The sequence below is a fragment of the Amblyraja radiata genome, chromosome 26, assembly GCF_010909765.2.
Source record: "Amblyraja radiata isolate CabotCenter1 chromosome 26, sAmbRad1.1.pri, whole genome shotgun sequence".
Classification (NCBI taxonomy): Eukaryota; Metazoa; Chordata; class Chondrichthyes; order Rajiformes; family Rajidae; genus Amblyraja; species Amblyraja radiata.
This window is the reverse complement of record NC_045981.1, coordinates 8,972,860-8,996,949: the sequence shown is the minus strand read 5'-3', so window position 1 is coordinate 8,996,949 and position 24,090 is coordinate 8,972,860. Positions and strand designations below refer to the sequence as shown.

Sequence of the window (24,090 nt, the reverse complement as noted above, 5' to 3'; positions counted from 1 at the left end):
GAAACAAATACAATTCTTAAGGGATTGGACAGGCTAGCTGCAGGAAAAATGTTCCAAATGTTGGGGGGAGTCCAGAACCAGGGGTCACAGATTAAGAATAAAGGGTAGGCGAATTAGGACTGAGATGAGGAAAAACTTTTGAAAGAGTTATGAATCTGTGGAATTCTCTGCCACAGAAGGCAGTGGATGCCAATTCACTGGATGTTTTCAAGTTAGATATAGCTCATAGGGCTAACGGAATCAAGGGTTATGGGGAGAAAGCAGGAACGGGATACTGATTTTAGATGATCAGCCATGATCATATTGAATGGTGGCTCGAAGGGCGGAATGGCCTCCTCCTGCACCTATTTTCTACATTACCAAAGGCTTTTCACGATACCGCATGACAATAATAAACCTAAACACATGCATGGTCATATTTTCCAAGTCACATTGTGGCCTAAATGAGGCCCAAACATTTGAGAAATAGATCAGCAACCAACAAATAAAAACAGAAACAGGCGTACACAAAGTAGAATTTTAATTCCAAGTGTAATAAAAGAAAGTTAATTTTCGCACCATAAATACTCAAAACAAGTAAATTACATTTCTTTGAAAAGTTTGTACATAGCTAAATAATTTCTATCACTTCAATGGAATACAGTCCATCGTTTTGTGGTTGCAGCTGATGGAGCTTCTGTAGACTTCCCTCAATCTTGTTTAACTCAGAGTAGAACCTCACCTGTCAGAGAGAGAAGTTAAATGTTAGGAAATTATCAACCATCAGCAATTCTAGCATGCTACATACAATCACTTTTATACTGAGGGGATCTGCTTTTGATTACAAGTACCTAATTTTCCCTCTTGCTACCATTTCTAAACTTTGACCATTCTAACATCACATCCATGGAACTAAAATATGGGTTGGCAGACACATCCTTCTTCAATTTCCAAGACAAAGAAAAAGGTCTGAAATAGTTCACTGCAAATATGGAGACATGAGAGCACAGCAAAGCTCTCAAAGTAATCTATGCAACATAAAATTGTCCCCAACTTCTATAAAAAGCATACCATTGACTGAGTTAAAGTGTTGAAATGGAGTGGCATGAAATCAAAATACTTTGGAATACACAGGGATGAAGACCGTCATTGATAAATATCTTTTGCAACAAACTACAAATACGTTAAATAAATTACCAGTTGTTTAGTTTAGTTTAGAGATGCAGCATGGAAACAAGCTCATCAGACCACCATGCCCATGTTGACCATGGTTCACAGTAGTTCTATGTTATCCCACTTTCACATCTAAGACTGACGAACTAGGAGCAATTTACAGAAGCCAATTAACCTACAAACCCGCATGCCTTTGGAATTTGGGAGGAAACCCACGTGGTCACTGGGAGAACACAAACTCCACACAGAATCCTGACATCCAAAGTCAGGATTTGAACCAGAGTCTCTGGCACTACCAGCTACTTTGTCACAGAAGTGGAAAAAATATTCTATAAGGGAAAGGAAATATGTTGAGATATTTATTGGAATAAAGTTCAGTTAAACATTCACAGCAATTGTACAAATACACAAGACCACAGAGGCAGGTTTACCTGCAGAGATGGAGTTTTAAAATTTACATACAATTTGTTGCTTTAGCCATCCAGCAATAGAAAATTAGTAAAGAACAGTGTTGAGTTTACAAGGCTAACAAAACATGTGCTGAGAGTTTTCCATTAGAACAAGGGAGGAGGAGGGCAAGGTGATAGGCTCAAGAGCTTTATTATGGTAACAATTAAGTATCTCCCCACCTGGTCAAAAACCCAAAATGTTATAAAAATTAAGGAGAAAGGTTAAAAAAAACATCAGACTTTCTTCCTCAGCAGTTGTTGAAATAGTCCGTTATTCTTTCCAAAGGGAATTGAGTAGCTGCTGCACAGTGACTGAGATCTGTACATGGAGTGAACAGGAAAGTGTGATTCCTTTTAGAGGCGTCTTTTACCCAGAGTAGGGGAATCAAGAATCAGAAGGCGCAGGTTTATGATGAGCGGGGAAAGATTTAATAGGAACCGAGGGCAACATTTGGTGGTTATATGGGCAGGTAGCTCAGGCAGGTACTGTAACAATATTTAAAAAGGCATTTGGACAGGCACATGGATAGAAAAGGTTTAGAGGGATATGGGCCAAATGTAGGCAGATGGGACTAGGTCTAGATGGGGCATCTTGGTTGGCATGGGCAAGATGGACCGAAGGGCATGTTCCTATGCTGTATGACTCTAACCAGGGACAAATTTTACCACGAGGGGATAAATTTGACCTACCCAGGGGGTAAATTTGTTGATTCTGGATTTATTAAAAACAGTATTTTTAAATTTCCCCTTTGTCGGTTGCTTTATTGTGTTTGCGGAAGTGTAAACTCAAATTAATGAACAAAACAGGGTGGGGTAAATTTACTTTCGAAAAGTTGCCGGAGGGTAAACGGGATGAAAAAGGTTGGGAACCCCTGCACTAATTCATATCTAACATTCCAACCCACTGGACACTGCCAAGACATTTCTTGGGACAAAACTGGTACAAGTGAGCATTAATGAGCAGGTGAGCACAGCAACAAATAACAATAAGGATTACTCATCACTCCACAATCAAGCACTCAGAAAAAATAATGGCTTGCACCAGAGGTCAATGTAACTTCAACCAATACATGTATCATACCTGGGATCTGATGAACCTGTTAAAATGATCAAGCAACCCGTGTGCCTCTGACATCATTACCAACACCATGAAGTGAGCATCCAGCAATAGATTGATCCAGTCCAAGACCTGAAATAATTGTCTATAGTCAGTAACTGTTCATCACTGCAAAACACTTGTAATAATTGCTTCGCTCCATAGATGCTGCCTCACCCGCTGAGTTTCTCCAGCTTTGTCTACCTTGTAATTAGTAGCCATCATTATATTAAGCATTCTTGGCATAATTGTTCTCAAGGAGCCAATGGAATAGGTGAAACTGAAGCATTCAAATGACAATTGGACAAGCAGGATGGTGAATCTGTGGTACTCATTGGCACAGAGAGCTGTGGAGGCCAAGTCAATGGATATTTTTAAGGTAGAGATGGATAGATTCTTGATTACTTCGGGTGTCAGGGGTTATGGGGACAAGGCAGGATAATGGACTTAAGAGGGAGAGATAGATCAGCCATGATTGAATGGTGGAGTAGACTTGATGGGCCAAACGGCCTAATTCTGTCCCTGTCACATGAACAATTTTATTCCTAATGCGTTTCTTATAAGACTAGTATGTGGAGTGGTTGAGGTGAATAGCCTTAGTGTATTTAAGGGGAAGATGAATAATATGCATAGTGGAAGGCCATTAGTGGGTTTTTCACACTTCCCAGTTAAGTTTAGTGTTTGTCAGTGTGATTTACAAATGTGATAAAACTTCTGCCTCCAACAGCCTTTCAGAGTGACTTCAGTAATGGTAAATAATTGAATTGTCATTAAAACCCACCCAGTACACAAGATCTGCCATTCCTTGAACAATGTGGTTTGTGTGCGTCAAATCCACTGTCCACTGCAATGTGGTTACCTCAGTTGGCTGCTGAACTGATCAGAAAAACCCTTCATTATAAGCAGCAATCAGGAGAGTCAATAATTGGGGACATTGCAAACAACACCCATCGCTCAGGAATAGATTTAAAGAATTCAAGGAATTTAAGAAATTATTGATTACAAATCAAAACAGTGAGCTCAGGTCATTCTAAAATAATCTGAACATTCAATCATTTATAATTGCATCTGAATGCGGAGTGCAATACAGGGTGTTTTTTTTTTATAACATACCTGACTGACTGTGGGGATCCTGTCTCCTGGAAGCACTGTATTGACAGTTTGACACTGTTTCAGGTATAGGTACTGTAGGTACTGGAGAAACAACTGGGAATAGGGAAAGGAAACATCACAATCAGGCAACATTCACTGAGACGGATAATCGGCTTAAGGATAGGCAAATCCAGCTCATAATGTGAAGTGGTGCCTGCATTAGAATCCAATGACTTATAGCCCTGTCCCACTGTACGAGTTCCTTCAAGAGTTCTCCCGAGTTTGCCCTGATTCGAACTCGGAGATTTACGGTAATGGCCGCTTATAGGTACTCGGGGCTCTTGTGGACATTTTTCAACACGTTGAAAAATCTTCCCGAGTCTTCCCGAGCTTACCGCGTTTCCCCAGTACCTGCCGTTAGCGTTACGAGCCGCTAAGAGACGTCCCCGAGCTCCGACGTACCCGCTACGTTCATTCTACATGCTTACCACGAGTTTGATTTTTTTTTAAAACTCAGGAGAGCACTTGAATGAACCCGTACAGTGGGACAGAGCTTTTAAACACGTTGAGCATGAAGAGCTTCTCGTCTTCAGTACTTGTACTTTAACACTTCCATTTATGCCCAGTCAGTCCAACTTTTCGATTTAAATTTATTGAAGATACAGTATGGAAACCAACCCCTTGCCCCAATGAGCCCACAATGACTATCAATCACCCGTTCACGCTAGTTCGATATTATCCCACTTTCACATCCAGAGCCTACACACTAGGGGCAATTTACAGAGGCCAATTAGCCTACAAACCCACGCGTCGTTGGTATGAGGGAGGAAATTAGAGCATCCGGAGGAAATCCACGTGGTCATCGGGGAAAATGTGCAAAATCCACACAAACAGCAGCCGAGGTCAGAATTGGACGCAGATCTCTGCCACCGAGGCAGCAACTCTACTACTGTGCCACAAAAAACAGGACTGGCGCTGCATCTTTGTCTTGGATTGTCATCCAAGCAAGGGACTATAAAAATGTTGCGGGAGATGCTAATGGCTGCTCGATTAACCACAGCCTAATCTGGTCTCATCTCACAATCACAGTCCCTAAATGCAATGGCAAGATACAGATTTGTGAAATAAAATCAATGTTGGAAGGTCTACAAATACAAAGTTCTTCATGATCGGCGTCGCATAGATAACTGGAGCTGCTGAGCGCCCAGAGTACAGATTGCCGTTAAGTTCACCGAGTTGGCATCTGTGAAAACCTGCAACTAGTTTGACAGGAATAACCAGAAGATTGAGTCATTAATTAATTACCAACATTAAATTCTCTTGGATTGGAAACACCACATCTTATGGGGTAAAAAAATAAAATCAGATCTACATGTTTCTGAAGGCACAAGACCAAAGGATGGATGGTTGGTGGGAAGAGAACAGGAGATCCCAGCAACTAGCAAAGAGCAATGGCATATGTAAATGCATCAATGCTCTCAAGGGCATCGACAGTACAAACACCTATTGGCCAACCCCAATGACAGCCAAGAAATGCGGAGGGCTTGTCAAGAACTGTGTCAGTCAATGCCTGCTGGAAGAACAATTTGGAGGAAGTCTTGATGATGAGGACTTGAATGCGGGTGCACTTGATGCCAACTCACAGGGTGCTATCTCGTACAATCTCGGCACACATTTCATGGAGATAGACAGCACAAATAACATTTATTCTATCCTCCAGCATCTCCAGCCCATGTCAAGGTCATTCCGATCTCAGCTGCAATTGTACCACATTATTTCACTTACCAAGGATGGCAAAATTACCGGCCTCCCCACCAAGCAAATTTACCAGCTTATGATTCAACCTGCAGGCGGCACTTACCATCACTTGAGGAGCAGAAAGGTCTTTGAGGGGAGGCAAAAGGAAGGTTTCACTGTACGAGGACAGCAGAATTTCATTCCTGTGCACTGCGGTTAAGGTAAACTTTGTACAAATATTACTTATGTTCCACATACACACATGAAGAACGATTTCACAGGTTTCTGCATAGTTCCTCAGATATAACCAAGAGGTCTTGTGATGGCAATCATCTCCGATCCCACATTTTAGTTCAGGAACATCATGTGGAAATTCAGCTTCAGAGTATTGAGTGACAAGGAACTGCTCACCATATTGATTCTTATTCAGCACAGCTTCCTTTGTCCTGGTTAATGCAGCAAGAAACGTGTCTCTGTCTAGAAGCATCCAAATAATCCAGAGTGTCCACACCCCCACCATTTAATGATTGAGAACACTGAATTATTTGTTTCTCCTCTTGGCTGGGATAAGTTTGGGGAGAAATTGAGGGAGGTCCAAATAAAAGATGAACAATTATCAGCCATTTTTTGTTGACAATTTTTCCGCCTGACATAGATAGAAACCAACCACTTCATTTTTACTTGTTTCCATTTTAAGAATTATTCAAAATTTAAAATGCAATAACTGAACAGGTTTTAGCACGTCATCAAATTCCACAAGTAGCAAGGTAAATGCAAAGTGCTGCAGGAACTCAGCGGGTCAGGCTGCAACTATGGAGGGAATGGACAGGCAACTTTTTGGGTCAGGAACCTTCTTTAAACTGGAAAAAAGTCCCAGCCCTAAACATCTCCTGTCCATTCCCTCCACAAACGTTGGGTTCCTCCCGTACTTTGTGTTTTACTTGAGATTCCAGCAGCTGCAGTTCCTCGTGCTAAACTGGTCACTTCCTCTTTGGCCCCAACTGGACAGTGCAAAGGATACAACAGAGCTGCCTTTTTTGGACCAACCGGGCACACGGAATTGACATCAAACTCCCAAGAACCCTGGGCTTGTTTCTCAGCGGGAGCATCGCTGCTCTCCTCTTCCACGGGAATTGAACTGAAGCCATTTTCTACAATCTCCATGTTCTGTCCTGGTTTCGAGGAACTCTGATCTAATTCCATATACGAAGCCACACTGCCCAAATCCACAATGACCTTTTCCAGATCTGCTTCACTGGCGCTGAGGGAGAATTAAAAGCAAAATGCTTCAGTGATCTTTAAATAGCTTTTGTAGGAAAACAAAGAAACAGCAAAAGTACCAAACTAAAATAGTTTTCACAAGCTGATAATATAGATTTCCTGGGCACTCTCTGGTCTGAGCACATGGTTGGCACAAAGACTAAATAGTATTTCCCATTAATACAAACTGAACCTAGCTCCTTGTACTAAAAACAAACGAAGCGCTCTGAAGACTATGTCCATAACAACAGCAATAAAATAGACACACACAGACCCATATTTTAAAGCAGGTGATGACACAGCAAGTTTTTTTTCTGGTATCAAAAAATGAGTCGCCATTTGAGCTTTAACAAGCTCAGCTGTATAACTGACTTCATGGCTTTGCGAGTGGGAGATCGTGTCTCACAAATCTGATAAGAGCTTTTAAATAAGTGGTTTTGTGAAGGGGAGATCTTCCTTGACGAATCTGCTGGAATTCTTTGAAGAAGTAAAAAGTAGGGCAGACAAAGGAGAGCCAGTGGATGTTGTTTACCTAGATTCTCAGAAAGCCTTTGAGAAGGTGCCACATGTGAGGCTGCTATGGAAGATAAGAGCCCATATTATCAAAGGGCAGAAGGCAAAGAGTGGCAATAAGGAAGGCTTTTTTTTGGATGTCTGCCAATGACTAGTGGAGTTTTGCAGGGGTCAGTGCTGGGGCCGCTTCTCTTCACATTGTATATTGATGATTTGGATGAGGGGATTGAAGGCATCATGGCCACGTTTGCGGATGTTACAAAAATAACTGGAGGGACTCTGCAGAAGGACGTACAGGTTGGTAGAGTGGGCAGAGAAGAGGCAGATGGAATATAGTGTAGCACAGTGTGGAGTCATGCATTTTGGTAGTAGGAATAAAGGCATAGACTATTTTCTAAATGGGGACAGAATTCAGAAATAGGAGGTGCAAAAGGACTTGGGAGTGCAGGTTTCCCAAAACGTTAATCTGCAAGTCGAATCGGGCACCATATCGAGGATGTGCTGGCCCTGGAGAGGGTCCAGAGGAGGTTTACAAGAATGATCCCAGGAATGAGAGGGTTAACATAAGATGAGCATTTAATGGCTCTGGGCCTGTACTCGCTGGAGTTCAGAAGAATGAGGGGGACCTCATAGAAACTTACTGAATATGAAAGGCTTGGATAGAGTGAATGTAGAGAGGATGTTTCCACTCGTGGGAGCATCTAAGACTAGAAGTCATAACCTCAGAATTGAAGGTCATTCTTTTAGGAAGGAGATGAGAAGAAATTTCTTTAGTCTGCGGTTGGTGAATCTGTGGAATTCTTTGCCACAGAAGGCTGTGGAGGCAAAGTCAGTGGATATTTTTCAGGCAAAGATGGTTCGTACAGGTGTCTGGAGTTATGGGGAGAAGGCAGGAGAATGGGGTTAGGAGGGAGATAGATCAGACATGATTGAATGGCAGAGTAGACTTCACGGCCAAATGGACTCATTCAGTTCCTATCACTTATGACCTAGTCCATAGAGGACCTATAAGGGCAAGGCAGTGAACGTTGTCTGTATGGACTTCAGAAAAGCCATTCTCAAGGCCCCACATGGGAGACTATAGTCCTGACGGGTAGATTAGACGGACTCCAAGGTGAGCTAGCCGATTGGATTCAAAATTGGCTTGGAGGAAGGAATCAAAGGGTGGTTCTGGAGGGTTGTTTTTTCTGATTGGAAACCTGTGATCAGTGGGTCAGTGCTGGGCCCACTGATCTTTGTTATACACATTAATCTAGGTTTACCACAGTGTCTAGATTAGTGGGGGGGGGGGGGGGGGGGGGGGGGGTGGGAAGGTGCTGGTGCAAGGAATTTAGAAGGATGAGAGGATATCTCATTGAAACATATAAGACTGTTAAGGGTTTGGACAAGCTAGAGGCAGGAAACATGTTCCCGATGTTGGGGGAGCTCAGAACCAGGGGCCACAGTTTAAGAATAAGGAGTAAGCCATTTAGAACGGAGACGAGGAAACACTTTTTCTCACAGAGAGTTGTGAGTCTGTGGAATTCTCTGCATCAGAGGGCGGTGGAGGCAGGTTCTCTGGATGCTTTCAAGAGAGAGCTAAAAATAGCGGAATCAGGGGATATGGGGAGGAGGCAGGAACGGGGTACTGATTGGGGATGATCAGCCATGATCACATTAAATCTCATTGCTGGCTCGAAGGGCCAAATGGCCTACTCCTGCACCTATTGTCTATTGGAATGGCTCTGGATACCAAATGCATGGGTGAAGGAACGTATGTAAAATCCACTATAATCAAAGCCATTAAATTTGCTTTTAAATCACAGAACAATATAGCACAGGAACCTTCGGCCAAAGTAGTAAAATGCAGAACATAATGCTAAATTGTACTAATCCAGCAATTTACTGGTTAAAAACTTGCATCCTGTATTTTCACTCTGCAAGATGCCACATGTTAATAATTACCTGAGGAAGAACTTTAAACAGGCACAAAGGACAGACTCGGGGATATCAGGGAACTGTTGAAGGCAAAGCTGCAACAGGTAATAGTCTGCTTTATCCAAGGCAACTGCTATCACGTCCGGACACAAGCTGGAAAACAATGGAAACATTTAAATCCAAAACTCCTCACAAAAAGCCGTTTTTCTTTAAGCTGCTCTTTATTCTTTTATTCTTTAAGGTTTATCTGCTCCAATGGATATCAGAATGTACCGAGCACTGTAGAATGATGGTTTTACAGGGCCCAACATCTGCTGAATATTGAGAGTAAAGACCTTTCTTCCGGATAAAATTGGCAAAACCAAAATGAATACCCATTGCTAGTAGGAATATCAGAACTACAAATTTTCAGGCAGGGATGCAGATGCAGCTTTCTCTTTGTAGGTGGATCGGCCCTGACAGCACAGAAACCTCAAGTGATAGAAGAACCAGAGGAAAGACTAGAGGTTTTGCAAAAGGCAATGCAAGCTGCAATCAGGAACTTAGTACCTGAAAGGATGGTGGAAGCATACTCAATTTTGAAAATGGAAATGATTAGAAATTATTTCTAACAAACATCCCTTAATTTGTGCATCAATTCAATACCGTTCATATTCTTTCAAGTGTTTCTTTAAAACAGTTGAAACTACAGTGTTAAGGCAGAAATTAATCACTGAATTCTCCTGTTCAGCAATGTGGAATGTACGAGAGCCTCTCTCGACAGACATTTTCAGCATTTTTTGGCAAAAATGAGTTTGGCATCTTCTCTGCCACGAATAGCGAGGGCCAAGTGGGAAGTAGAAGCAGAAACTAAAGTTTAGTATCACAATTAGCTCTTTATAGTAAATAAGGGAACCATATACGAGGTGAACTGTTAGTTCTGAAAGAGGTGATGCTTTGTGTTTTGGAGGTGTAAAGGTATTTTCTCACCTGTAAGAAAGTGCGCGTGTCTGTAAAAGTTTCACTAGTACACTCTGGGGGTAGAACTTGTTCTGTGCCATACACCTGCTGACCAAGATGGTAGCAATCTGTGCGATCATTAGCTGTGCATTGGTTTCCAGCGGGTTACTTAGCAACAGTGTCAGCTGCTCATCTATTTTCTCATTTGTACCAGTCTGTGAAAGGATATACAATAAATTACAGTGGCCCTTGACAAACAAATACCTACACACAACTTGCACAATTCTCAATCAGGGTAACACTGCAGTGCCTACACCAAAGCAGGGAGGTAGGCCAAAAATATGGACTGAATGTGACGTTGAAATCAGAATTGAACAATAAGCAAATTATTCGTTATCAAGTACATCCCATCCCTGCAAAAGCTGTGCCATTTAATAGCAAGCAGTCTTAATTCTGTATTTAAGGCATCTGATTTTATTTTATGTTGAACTGCTTATGTTTATGTTGTGATTCTCAATTTAAAGTGATTACTATTTTACACACTCAAAAACAGTTCATAAAACAATTATCTGATTCACCTCTATATCAATGCAATTCTTTTCTTGTGGAAGAATTGCATCACACATTTTCCAAAGTGTGCCAGGCAAATACAAATAAAACCAGAAAAATATATTTTTGGAAAATCTACTACAGTTAATCTGTGTAATAATTTCAAACACAAAGCAATAAATAACCTTTACAAGTTGCTGCAATGGTTGAATACAATAAGCAGGTTTCCAATATCAATGAAGTATCCAAATTAGTCGCATCAGTCAATGAAAGGCTTTATGTAAAGAAATAACTGGAGAAGTTTTTTTTTGTAGCAATAACGACTGGAAGGGTTTGATTGAGGAAGGTTTTAAGTCTTAATGCTTGATCTCTTTAGATATTTAGTTTACCTTAATCTCCGTCAGATCCAGAGCGCTAGGTTGCGACTGGGTGCTCACATTCTGACGTTTTCTGCTTCGCAGCTGCAAAAGAAAACAGGGTCTAATATCATCTTCACATAGACAACCTCAAAATACTTCTCATTGAGCTTCTTCATCTGTAGATGACTTACTGCGAAGTTTACATTAAAAATGGATTCCAAGATCCATATTAAGTGAATAACTTGAGGAAAAACATATTACAAGTAGTTGGACAACATGAAGTATATTTACAGGATAGGATAAAGAACTTGCAAATTATTGAATAAACGCAAACGTGTCAGCAATGAAGGAGAGAAGGGGTCCAGAGAAGAAAATTAAATGCAAACATGGAACAGGACAGCACAGGATCAGGCCCTTCAGTTCACAATGACTGCGCTGAACATGATGGCATGTTTAACAAATCTCCACTGCCTGCACATGATCCATATCCACATCACAGTCTGTGTAACAGATTTGCCCCACACATCTCTTTTAAACTTTGCCCCTCTCACCGTTAAACTATGCCTTCTATGCCATGACATTTCCAAAAAGGACTTGACTGTCTACCCTATCTATGCCCCTCATAATCTTATAAACTTCTATGTCTCGGAAACAGCCGTAAGAAAGAAAAATAATTCTGTTTTCTATCTAATTACAAAAGACCAACACGTTAACTGATGATTGCAATAGAAATCAAAGCACTTTATGATGGCTGTGGAAGTTTATGCTTACATTTCGACTGGGCGTTGATTCAGCAGGGTTGATCGTAACAGCTAGTTGCGGTTCACCAGTCTGCTGGTCTTGAAGCATCGCATTCCAATTCATAACAGGGGACAGAGGTTTCACTTTGTTGAATAATAAGATGGAAAAATATACCGATTTTATTAATTGCCAAATGAGTTTAAAGCAAACTTAGCACACCAAGTAAGAGAGTGAGTGTATGCGTGTGCAGAACATGGATAAAATAAGTTAAAAAAACTGTGGACGCATGATTTGTGCTCCCTCTCCTGCTGGTCAGAGCAAGAGCACAAGTGCAGTAAATAGACAAAACGTAGCCGAGGCTCTGTCGACTACGGTCGAGGGACGCCATGGCTCAGGAAGGAAGATACAAATCTCAGCGACATCACCATGTACCCCACAAGGTGCAGCAGGGACCTAGCAGGCAGACAACATTGGTGACGGGAATGGACACATAACGTCATCTGACTGAGACGTCTTGACATCACGACCCAAAATGCCGTCTGCGCATTCCCTCCACGGATGCTGCCTGGCCTCCTACACTGTGTGTTTTGCTCAAGATTCCAGCATCTGCATGTCCATGTCTCTATGGAAAGTCTTGCTTGCCTTCGGAGCAAACATGGAGACAGAGGAACAGGAATGGAGTCCTTGCAGAGTAAATCTAGTTGAATGTATTTACATGAAGACCAGCCTGACCTCCAGTATCTGCAGTTCAATGGTCGGGGGGCACTTTAGGATTCTGATCGTTCACGATTCTTTCTCAATGAGCTGAATATTGTACAAATGCAAGCGTAGCCCGAGTGTGCAGGCTAGTTATTTTGTCACAGTTGGGTTCAGGGGGGAGGTATCACATTCAAACTAGTTCTTATCTGCACAAATACAACATTTAAAAAAACTATCCAAATTCTCCAACCCGAGACCAAGAAATATGTTGAGAAAGCCAGTATTATCCAAGCTCAAAACCAGCTAGTAATCCATTGCAAGCTACTTGAAAATAAATAGAAACAAAAATGAATTTCCATAAATAAACGCAATTAACTGGTGCAGTGTGTAATATCAACAGAGTTAAAACCCTGCTCTCTAAACAGCAGCAACCTACCCGTAGCACTTGGTTGTTTGAGTTTTCCAAGGACGGCTGCCAGGGAAGATGTTTCACATGTAAATGGGATCACAGTCAACGCCTTTCCATGAGGAATGAAAAGCTTCCCATTGTAACACCACAACTGAGAAAATAAACATAACTCATTTTTAACAAAGTCAAAAATGACTTTGCAATTTCTGCCACCAGCAAACACATCTTTCACTCCCCTCCTCCCAGTCTCCTTGATAAACCCCCGGCAAATGTATCTTCCTTCCTCCACCTCTTGACCATACTATCCATTTGCTGACATCAAAAGGGGAGGGATCCACTACACCGAGGTTATGGACAGCAAATTGAGGCACAGACCAACCTTCCTCTGAATGCAGGCAGCAAAAGCTGGAATGTATCAACAATAGATGGGTCATAAAGGGATCATGGGACTGAAGAGTCTTGCTATGTAGACACTCCAGTTGGTAGTTTTAACGGATGGAATACTCCAGTTAGAGAGCCGACCCATTGCTGCTCAACATCCATTTTAAAACAAAGGCATAAAACCGCCATAAATGGCTGCCTCGCCAACAGTCTGTCTGTCCCTTCGTTCTCTGTTGTTTCATATGCGTTAAATGTCTGTTTTAGTGTTCTTTAGCTTGTTTTATGTGGGGTGGTGGGCGAGGGGAAGCTTTTTAAAAAATAATCTCTCACCTCGACGGAGATGCGATTTTTTCCCGTATCGTATCTCCATCCGCACTGCGGCCTAACATCAAGGAGCTGGCGGCCTCTGCCAACTTCGGGAGCTCCAACCGTGGGTTCCTGAAGGACTTAACATTGCGGAGCTTGCGATCCTTTTGTCAGGGATTGACCTCTGAGCTCCAAACGCGGGAGCCTGCGGACTTTAACATCGTGGAGCTCGCGGTCCCTGGTTAGAGACCTACTTTGACCGCCCCGATGCAGAAGCTTTGATTGCCTCGACTGCGGAAGGTTCAACTGCCCCGACCACGGGAGAAAAATGAGGGAAGAAGATTGGGCTTTATTGCCTTCCATCATAGTGAGGGATGTGGGGAATCCACTGTGGTGGATGTTTATGTTAACTTTTATGTAGTTGTGTGTCTAGTTGCATTTTTTGGTATGGCTGTATCACTGTACCTTATCACTGCACCTTAATTGGTGCACGTGACAATAAAATACCTTTGAAAGCATAAACAGGACAAAGCAAACTACCTGTCCAGATGTTCCCTCCGGGAGCTCCTTCCATGTCTGGAGTGTTTGGAATCTTGTATTCCATATACTTAAAGAATCTGAAAGAGAAACACAATTACACCTCTTCATAAAATCTGCTAAATGTACTGCTCTCACGCACTGCCTTCCACCCACATAGAGAATTCACACTAAACAATCTGCCGACATTGGGAGAGTTGAATACATTTAGTTTAGTTGTTCAGCATGGAAACATGCTCTCTGAAAGTTAATAGGCCTCTATAAATTGTCCCTAATGTGTAGGGAGTGGTTGAGAATGTGGGTTAACACAGAACTAGTGTGAACGGGTGACTGATGGTCGGGGTGGACTAGATGTGTTGAAAGGCCTGTTCCCACGCTGTATTGTTCAATCAATTCAATCCAAAGGAATCAAAAAGTTTGCATTTACATCATAGAGACTTTGACTTAAGGTAGATTTCTTCAAGCACATTCACAAAATCTAGGTTACATAAGATTAACATTTCTGCTCGGACGTATAAGCATTAGTATCTGCAGCCTAAACGGTACCTTTGACTGCGCACTGATGGGATTGAGGAGCTCCTAACACAGCAATGTGTATCTCATCCAGGGCCAAAAGAGCAGCACTGATTAGAGAATCCACACAGCCCGGCAGTTTTAACAACAACGTTTGAGGCAGGACCCACTCCTCCTCAGCTGAATCCCTGTTTGATGGCAGCTGGATTTTATAGACACAGCCTGTGGAATCTTCAACGAAAGGAGAAAATTATCAGTAGCAAGTATATACACACGATTGTTCAAAAATACAGTCAACAGGAAAAATAATATTCTCCCTGGCTATCCTCTTCTATAACCAGGAGAAATATTTCCATTCCTCACACGGAGAAAGCAGATTTGAAGCCAGTAAAATGCACCAGTTAAAGGAACTCACTTGCCCCAAATGAACACATGGTTCCATTTGGATAAAACTTGTCAAATTTCTGCTGCAGGCAAGAGTGGCACTGATGACCATCAACAGTCAAGACTGATAAAGAAATGACTCGGCCTCCATTTAAACATCTAACATGTCAAATGTTTTAAAACAGCTTCAACTCGGTGAATGCTACAACCAGTTTAATTCAATGACAACATTTGTACAAAAAGATAATTACAGTAGGGCAGTAGTTCATTGTGAAATTAAGAGAATTTACTGAGATCTTACTTAAACTCTTCACATCAAATAACTTACATAAACACATCAGGGCAGTACACTCTTTTTCAAGGGAAAGTGCAAAACTCAAAGGATAACCCATCTCATCTCCCAAATCCAACTTATATCCGTGCTGAACATTTGGATTTAGCTTCTGTGTATATAGTTGGAATATCCCATCCTGTTTTTAAAAAAAACATCAAAACATTTTCAAAAACAATACAATCAAGTTAACACATTCCCCATCCCAACCATGCACAAATTATAGAGTTGAAACAAGGTTGATTCTGAAGAAGGGTTCCCATCACCTATCGATGTTCTGCAGACTTGCAGCCTGAGCCGCTGAGTTGCTTCAGCACTTTGTGTCCTTTTATAGACTGATTATTCCCGTAAGGAAAAAGCTACCAGCTACTTTCAATCCATAAAATGAGCACCAATCCAAATTAAGAGATTTGATTATTTTCTCGTAGTTTTCTTCCGCATTACCCAAAGGTCGCCCCAGATCTGGCACCTTTCACGCTTAAAATCTCATCAGCATCCTGCTCCCAAACCGTAAACAGTTTCTTCCTGGAGTTGACGGGTAAATGATATGTTTGAGGGATCTACACCAATTTCCAGAAATGTTGGGTCTGAGCTCAGCGGTGATCAGATTACAGAGCACTCTATTTACTTCAGTTTAAAGACTTGAAACCCATTTGATAATACTAGATTTAACTCATTTGCCATCTCATTTTTACACTATACCACTAAAATAACCACGATAAGAGACGACTGTACCTGGCTGATGTACCTGACAAGTTGTTTAGCCACAATCAATATCCCCACTACTTAGTAAATAGCTTTATTAAAGGACAGTCATAAATCCTGCTGCTGACACTGACAATGATTAGCAGATCGACAAGTTGCTTTCAACCAGTAATTCAGCACTGCACTGAAGATCAATGTGGAGGAAAAAGTTCCATGAAAAAATAGCGAAGGGATTTTACCTTTTTTGTACAAAGAGATTTTGGGGCTGACAACATTAGAAAACAGCAAGAATTTAACAAAAGAAACAAGGCTCTGGAGTAACACAGTGGGCCAGGCAGCATGTCCAAAGAACATGGATAGGTGAGTATTTGGGACAGGATCCTTCTTCAGACAGAATGAGTCTGAAGGGTACTGACCCAAAACGTCACCTAACCCTGTTCTCCAGAGATACAGCCTGACCCACTGAGTTACTCCAGCACTGTGTGTCTTTTTTTTTTGTAAACCAGCATCTGTAGTTCTTTGCATCTCATGGATTTAACAAATATTGATTAGGTAACAAGTCTGGGTTTTAAAGATCCATTAGGTCCGACAAAGATCCAGTGGAAAATAGCGTGTTCAAGTTAGGAGGGTGCAACAGATCCTCATTACAATAAGATATATACTCTGATGTTTGTATGATGTGCAGTTCCTTAGTGTTTGGGCTGAAGCACGAGTGCTTCTAGCCCAACACAAGAGCAATAACAGAAGATTTGCAGGTGCAATTACAGAACTATCATTACATAAACAGACATAAGATCTGCACAAGAAGTTGCCGCCAATAACTGACCATTTAGTTAAACGTAATGTATTCCAATTTTATTCAAAATAAAGAATGTTTTCACAAAATGTGAAAATTGGTGACAATGCTGATATTTATTGCTTATTCCTTAAGACTAGTTAGAAATAGCAGTGGACTTTATTTTTCAAGCCTCTGTTAAAAGGTGTCTGCCAAACACTATTAGGGGCGTCCAGTTTTTTGATTTGGTATCAGTGAAGTGATGGCAGTGTACAGCTACATTAAGATGCTGCATGATTTGGAGATGCTTCTGTGTATCTAGTCTAGTTATTCTTGGCGGTCTGGGGCTAAACATGCCAATAGCTCAAGTGCATCTGCCAAAAGACATTGGCACTGCAGGAGTGGATATTTAACCAAACTGATGTAACATTTATGCAAAATTAACCCAATATACATAACGCAAACCTTTTCAGTGACAAACAGTATAAGAGGACTTCCGGCTTCCAGTAAACCAGCACTCCACCTACAAATAAAATGGACACGTGTAAACACTTCAAACAAAACTGATTATTTCATCTTTAAATCACCGATACCCATTAGAAATAATTAAAAATAACAAGGACCTAAGAAAATCTGATTGAAAAGAAAAACTCCAAAATGTTTGCTTCTCATTGCACCTTCCCATGCAACCCTGATAGATGCAACTTCTGCCCTTTCACCTCCTCTCACATGCAGGGACCCTCCTCATGAAAGCAGCTGGGATTTCTATGCATCACTTTTGACTTGGTGAATATGATGCTCATGGCATGGTCAGTTCCTTATTGGGAAAACAAAAGGCAGATCGGGTGACTGCCTTACAGACCGCTCCAACTTGCTTCTCAAAGGTGTGCTTCCTGTTGTATGACATTTTAATTACCCAACTCACTTTAGGCTGCCTTGGCCTCCTCCACTTTTCCAGTGAAGCCCAGAATAAGTTTGAGAAACAGAACCTTCGCCTTCCAATCTGGTACAGTTCTTGGGAAAAATCACGTCCTAACCAAGATCATCTAAATCAGCACCAATAGCGGGAATCAACACTGTTCATTCCTGGACTGCATTATTGACTATATAATTACCAGCATATTTGGTGATATAGAGTCATACAGCACAGAAATATGCCCTTCAATCCCACTCAAACATGCCAATCAAGATGCCCCAGCTAAACTAGTCTAATTTGCCCATGTTGTGTCCATATCTACCTAAACTTTTCCCATCCACGTACCTGTCCAAATGTTTTTAAATGCTTTCATAGTACTTGCCTCAACTACTTCCTCAGGCAGCTCATTCCATATACCCACCATCCTTCCATTATCAGAGATATTTTTAGTTCTCAACCACATAATCAAGAAAACCAAATAGGCTGCCAAAAGTAACTTTTACAACCCTCTTTTAAAAAAATTTTGTGAGTCTGATATATCACTTTTACTTCCCAATTCATCAGGTTTTCTCCAACATGGTCTCCAGTGCAGAGCTTCAAGAATCAACTTTATTGGCAGCAATTTAAACCTTTTTGTACATGTCTTATCAGTACCAACCTGATGACTTCATCTTTTGACAGAACATTTTCAAGTTCCTGTTGTGGAGCTGACAGAAGATCATCAAGTCGTCTCACACTCCCTCGCTCAAAAAGCACCAGAGGTTCTGCTTTGGGCAATGTGTGTATCCGGTAGACATCAGCTGTTAACTGAAAACCAGTGGCAAAACATGGAACTAAATCGGATTGCTTTATTTTTCTTTGCAACCTTTCCCACTAGAACAATACCAAAGTCATGCATCCCAAAAAATATTAGAAAAAAGGAACTATGCAGATTATTGTATTACTGTAACTGGCACAGCTGGTAGAGCTGCTGCCTCACAGTGCCAGAGGCCTGGATTCGATCCTGACTTCGGGTGCTGTCTGTGTGGAGTATACACCTTCTCCTCTGGTTTCCTCCCACATCCCAAAGACGTGCAAGTCATGTAGAAAGCATTTTATCAGGATGCATCACATGCTTGGTTTGAGAACAGCTCCATCCAAACCCGCAAGAAATTGCAGCAAAATGTGGACACAACCCATACCATCACACAAACTGTAAGGCAGCAACTTTTCCGCTGCGCCATTCTAAACATTATTCCCTTATCATGTATCTATCTGTACACTGTGAATGGCTTGTCTGTAATCATGAATTGTCTTTCCGCTGACTGGTTTGCACATAAAAGCTTTTCCCAGTACCTTGGTACATGTGACAATAAACTAAAACTGAAACTCTAAACAAAATTTCTAGTTTCCAAAATAAAGTTTTTAAAACTTTCTAAATAATGTTTGATTCATAATGTAGTTAAATCATCCACTGAAAATCTATGAAACTCTATGCTTATATCTAAGATTTTATTGTTAGGATGTGGCTAATATAAGAACACATTTTCATTTGGGATGGCTAGAAAGGATTGGGAATTATATCCAAGTGCCATACTGTGGCCATCACCTGTAATTACACTGGGCAATCTGACTCCATGAATGGAAAATGCTGACAAAGCAATCTACAATATAAACATCACCGAAGGCAAGACCAGATAAATAACTGGAGATGGTTAATTGTTTAAGTGGATCTCAAGTATTATAGATACAAATAAAACTATTATATATTAAAACATTCTTACTTTTAAAAGTTGTGTTTTCTTGGTTTAATTTCCCAAAAAAGAATTTATTTTAGGTCAGTCTAAAGAAGGGTTTCGGCCCGAAACGTTGCCTATTTCCTTCGCTCCATAGATGCTGCTGCACCCGCTGAGTTTCTCCAGCACTTTTGTCTACCTTCGATTTTCCAGCACCTGCAGTTCCTTCTTAAAGAATTTCTTCACGATTCACTTGCAAATTATAATCTTAAAGGTCACCTGCGTATAAACTGCAAGTTTCTGTTAAAATGTTATTACTCATTCCGACTGATAGAAATTGCTTAATGAAGCAAGATAATTCAAATCCATTTTGTTTTGAACGGATGGTAGACACAAAATGCTGGAGTAACTCAGCGGGACAGGCAGCATCTCTGGAGAGAAGGAAATGGGTGACGTTTCAGGTCGAGACCCTTCTTCAGACTGATGTCAGGGGATGGGCGGATTGTTTTGAAATGAATGGTGGTAACCTGCATCAACTTACTGTTGCTTTGAAAGCTTTTTCCAGGTTTGCATCTTCATCTTTCCATATCCATAAAACCTAGAAATGAATGAGATAAAAATAAATAATGTTAACTCATCAAAATCATATTGGATCAGTCTGCAAACCTGCACCAAGCAAGAATTTAATTGTTCCCGTTCTGGAGCATATGACAATTAAACACTCTTGACTCTCTCTTGCTACTGGCAATTATATTCAGCGTTAGCTTATTTCAAAATTAGATATGTCATTTTCTTCCCCCAAGGAGAACACACTTGCAAACTATTTTCTGCATCGAGGAAATATAAACTAAATGCAAGCTTTTTGTAGGTTGGTTTGGACAACTTGGTTTTAACTGGTATAGAAGATTTAAGAGTAAGGGGAGGCTACTTTCAGGATGTATTGAGTATCACAAAGCACTGTCCAATGCTGAAAATAGATATGTATTAATATTTCCCTCTTGAAAATGGTTCAAAAGACATTTTAACAAACATTTTGTTAACTACCAAGCTTGTATACTCTGGAGTTTAGAAGGATGAGAGGGAATACTTTCAAGAGAGAGCTGGATATGGCTCTTCAAGATAGCAGAGTCAGGGGATATGGGGAGAAGGCAGGAACGGGGTACTGATTGGGGATGATCAGCCATGATCACATTGAATGGCAGTGCTGGCTTGAAGGGCCGAATGGCCTACTCCTGCACCTATTGTCGATAAGAGTTAGAACTTCAATTGATATAACTTTGTCAAACACATGTCAATAAGCAAATCCCAAAATTCTTACCTTATGATCATGAACTGCAACATATTCTCCAGTTTGGTCATTGTAGACTGCAGGGCAAGAGATTTTTTGGGTTTGCTTAACTGTCCAACTTCCTAGAGGCTTTTGGTCTGACACCTTCAATGTACAAGCAAAACACAACGCTTACAATGCATTTGTTATTTGTTTACATCTGAACTCTGTTGTTTATGGATCCCAGTCCCTGAAGGAAGAAAAATACGTGAATCACAGGGCACCTTACAAGACCTTGGCACACCCCCAGGCCCTTTATACTTTGCATGCATTGCGGCTTCGAAACAGGCCCTTCGGTCCACTGAGTCCACACCGACCATCAATCAGCCATTCACACTAATTCTACGTTATCCCACTTTCTCATCTACACCCTACACATTAGGGGAAATTTTTAGAGGCCAATTAACCTACAAACTCGTACGTCATTGGGATGTGGAAGGAAACAGGATTACCCGGAAGAAACCCACACGGTCACAGGAAGAACGTGCAAATTCCATACAGACAGCACCCGAGGTCAGGACCAATCCTGGGTCTCTGGCACTGAGGCAGCAGCACTACCAGCAGTGCCACCCTCATTATATTTCTTTCCCATAAACTGACAGAAACACTGATTCATGGACACCAGGAAAATACATAAATTTAACATTTTTCATAAGCGAACATTAAAATTCTTCCACAACTTTACCGCTATCTCCAACTTCCATTTGCCCCTCAATATGTCACGCAGCAATCAGTCCATTTTCTCTTCAACATTTCCAAATGTAATCAACCTACCATTGGTAATTAATTCTTTAACAGCAAACCTTGGTTACGCAATTTTGCCCTGATACTTTCCTGCTCTTTACCAATTGAAATAGCAGTCTGTTCACCATTTATAAAACAAATAGTTTCCATGGTGCCTTGGAATGGTGTGCGACTTTGAAGAACTTCTCAATACCACCTGTTGATACTTTATAACACTGCGAAACAGGATCTACAGCCACCCAAGAAAACACCCAACACCTTGGCTCAATTAGCCCCCAAAAAGGTGTCCTCCACCACATAGTAGTACAACAAAGATTCAGAGTTGTGAGTGTGTGGATAGAAAATAAGGTGCCAAGAATACATCTTTGCAGGACATTGGTGTTGAGAATTATCACAAAAGATGCTGTGATGCCTATCCTCTCTGATTATAGTTTAGGGGTCAGGAAATCAGGAGTCAGAGGTTATGGGGAGAAGGCAGGAGAATGGGGTTAGGAGGGAGACAGCTCAGCCACGATTGTATGACGGAGTAGCTGAATGGCCTAGTTCTGCTCCTATCACTTGATCTTATGATGATCGTAATGTGATAATAAATGTCAATAGACAATAGGTGCAGGAGTAGGCCATTCGGCCCTTCGAGCCAGCACCGCCATTCAATGTGATCATGGCTGATCATCCCCAATCAGTACCCCGTACCTGCCTTTTCACCGTATCCATTGACTCTGCTATCTTTAAGAGCCCTATCCAGCTCGCTCTTGAAAGCATCCAGAAAGTCCTTTGTATCCTTGTAAAGGATCCAGTCCCGGGGGGGGGGGGGGGGGGGGGGGGGGGTGCTGAGTCCTAGATCCAGGTGTTTAAAGATGAGTTTGGTTGAAGTAATGGTGGTTGCCGTTGTAGTGTTATGGTCCTTGGTTTTGATTCTCGTCGTCATGGTTAATAAATAGAGATCTGTCGAGGGGTGTCCCTGTTACACAATCACAACCACAGGGAGCACAGACGCATCTCTTTTCTCTCCCCACTCCCTTCCTCTTCTCAACTCTTCCCTCCCCCCTCCCCTCTCCCCGCATCCGCCCCCTCCCCCGGCTTCTTCTTCCCTGCCTCACTCCCTCCGTTTTGCTTCTCCCCATTCCCCTGCCCCCCTCGTCCCCTGCAGTCCTCGTCCCTCTCCTCCCGGTATCTTCCCCCCCTCCATCTCCTCAGTTCTCCCCCTCTCCCTCACTGTGGCCCGGAAGCCGAGCCGTCATTACTCCCTCTCCTCCACTCCCCCGGTAACGGTGCCAACGCGCCATCCCGGGACCCGCCGCCGCTTCACCTTGTACACGGTGACTGTCCGCTCCTCACGGGTGACGAGGACGCAGCCGGGCCGGGCGGGCTCCACGGCGCGCACACCGCCGTCACCACCGGCCTGCAGTCCACACAACGTGAACTCCTCGTACAGCCGCGCCATCTTGTCCCGCTAACCGCCCGGCGCCTGCGCGACCAAACTGCCGCGGCCCCGCAAACCCCCGCCGCAGCGCCCTCCGCGGCCGGAGGAGCGCACAGCACCAGTGAAACTTGTCCACACACATTCTGCCCAGATGCTGCCTGACCCACTGAGCACTTCCAGGGCTTAGACACAAAATGCTGGAGTGACTCATCGGGACAAGCAGCATCTATGGAAAGAAGGGTCTCGACCCGAAATGTCACCCATTCCTTCTCTGCAGATATGCTGCTTGACCCGCTGAGTTACTCTAGCATTTTGCAGGGCTGTCAACATTTCACATTTCACACATGTCACGCATTTCACAAAATTATCACGCTCTCACGCTGATCACAAATTTCTCACGCTCTCACGCTGATCACAAATTTCTCACGCTCAAAAATCTGCAGGTGCTGGAAGTTCAAATTAAAGCAAAAATTGTTTTAGAGGTGAGTAAAAACCATGAGGGGAATATATAAGGTGATTGCATAGTCTTTTTCCCGGGATATCTGATTCAAAAACTAGAGGGCATTGGCTTAAAGCAGGGTTGTCAAATTACCGGCCCGCGGGATGATTTGGGGAAAAAAAAAGTTTAGTTTCTCCCCTGCAGATGGGCAGGGGAGAAACCGCCGTGTCTCACCCTAGTGTGATGGGTGAGACACGGCGGTGGTCCCAGCACGACCCCCCCTCCCCACTGAGGCACCGCTCACACCTCCCACCCTCATCTCCAGTGGCTCTGTGTCCGTTGGCCGCTCTGTCCACACCCCATGGAGTTTTAACCCCGGCCCAGAGCCAGGAACAGACCGGGTGAGTGGGAGCGTCGATGCCGCCTCTAGATCCGCGGGGATGAATCTCGGGCTAAGGCTTCGCTCCTATGCCCGACTCCCGGGTCACTGACCCTCACCTTCCCTGGACCCCAGCTGGACACAGAGCACCTGAGCCGGCCTGCATTCCCGGGGGGGAGGGGGGGGAAGAGACGGGGGGAGGGGGGAGAAGGAAATGGTCCCCGGGCATCGCCAAGTCTCCGCTCACTCCGGATGTTGTCGCTGCTTCACTGACATATACTCTCACTGTCACATACACACACA

The 24,090-nt window shown here is 42.5% G+C and overlaps 1 protein-coding gene across 1 annotated transcript; it reads right to left on the bottom strand.

Annotated features, from left to right (window-relative positions):
- Positions 1-503: 503 nt before the first annotated feature.
- On the bottom strand, positions 504-23,026 carry nol11 (nucleolar protein 11). The gene is made up of 18 exons (XM_033044152.1): positions 22,856-23,026; positions 20,794-20,907; positions 20,017-20,073; positions 18,419-18,567; positions 17,310-17,367; positions 15,362-15,503; positions 14,683-14,880; positions 14,140-14,216; positions 12,940-13,063; positions 11,835-11,947; positions 11,094-11,165; positions 10,186-10,370; positions 9,244-9,369; positions 6,548-6,787; positions 5,651-5,729; positions 3,811-3,903; positions 2,683-2,790; positions 504-721 (listed from the first exon to the last, which is right to left on the bottom strand). The coding sequence occupies exons 1-18, from the start codon at positions 22,988-22,990 to the stop codon at positions 611-613; spliced, it is 2,181 nt and encodes a 726-aa protein (XP_032900043.1). The 5' UTR covers positions 22,991-23,026; the 3' UTR covers positions 504-610.
- Positions 23,027-24,090: the final 1,064 nt, after the last annotated feature.

Bases quoted from the DNA above. Each gene is read 5' to 3' on its own strand.
- nol11 (XM_033044152.1), bottom strand. From the start codon at position 22,990: ATGGCGCGGCTGTACGAGGAGTTCACGTTGTGTGGACTGCAGGCCGGT. The intron at 20,908-22,855 runs GTGAAGCGGCGG...TGTACATTGAAG, and splicing joins GGACAGTCACCGTGTACAAG to GTGTCAGACCAAAAGCCTCT. The intron at 11,166-11,834 runs GTAAGCATAAAC...TTTCTTTTGCAG, and splicing joins AATCAACGCCCAGTCGAAAT to CTGCGAAGCAGAAAACGTCA.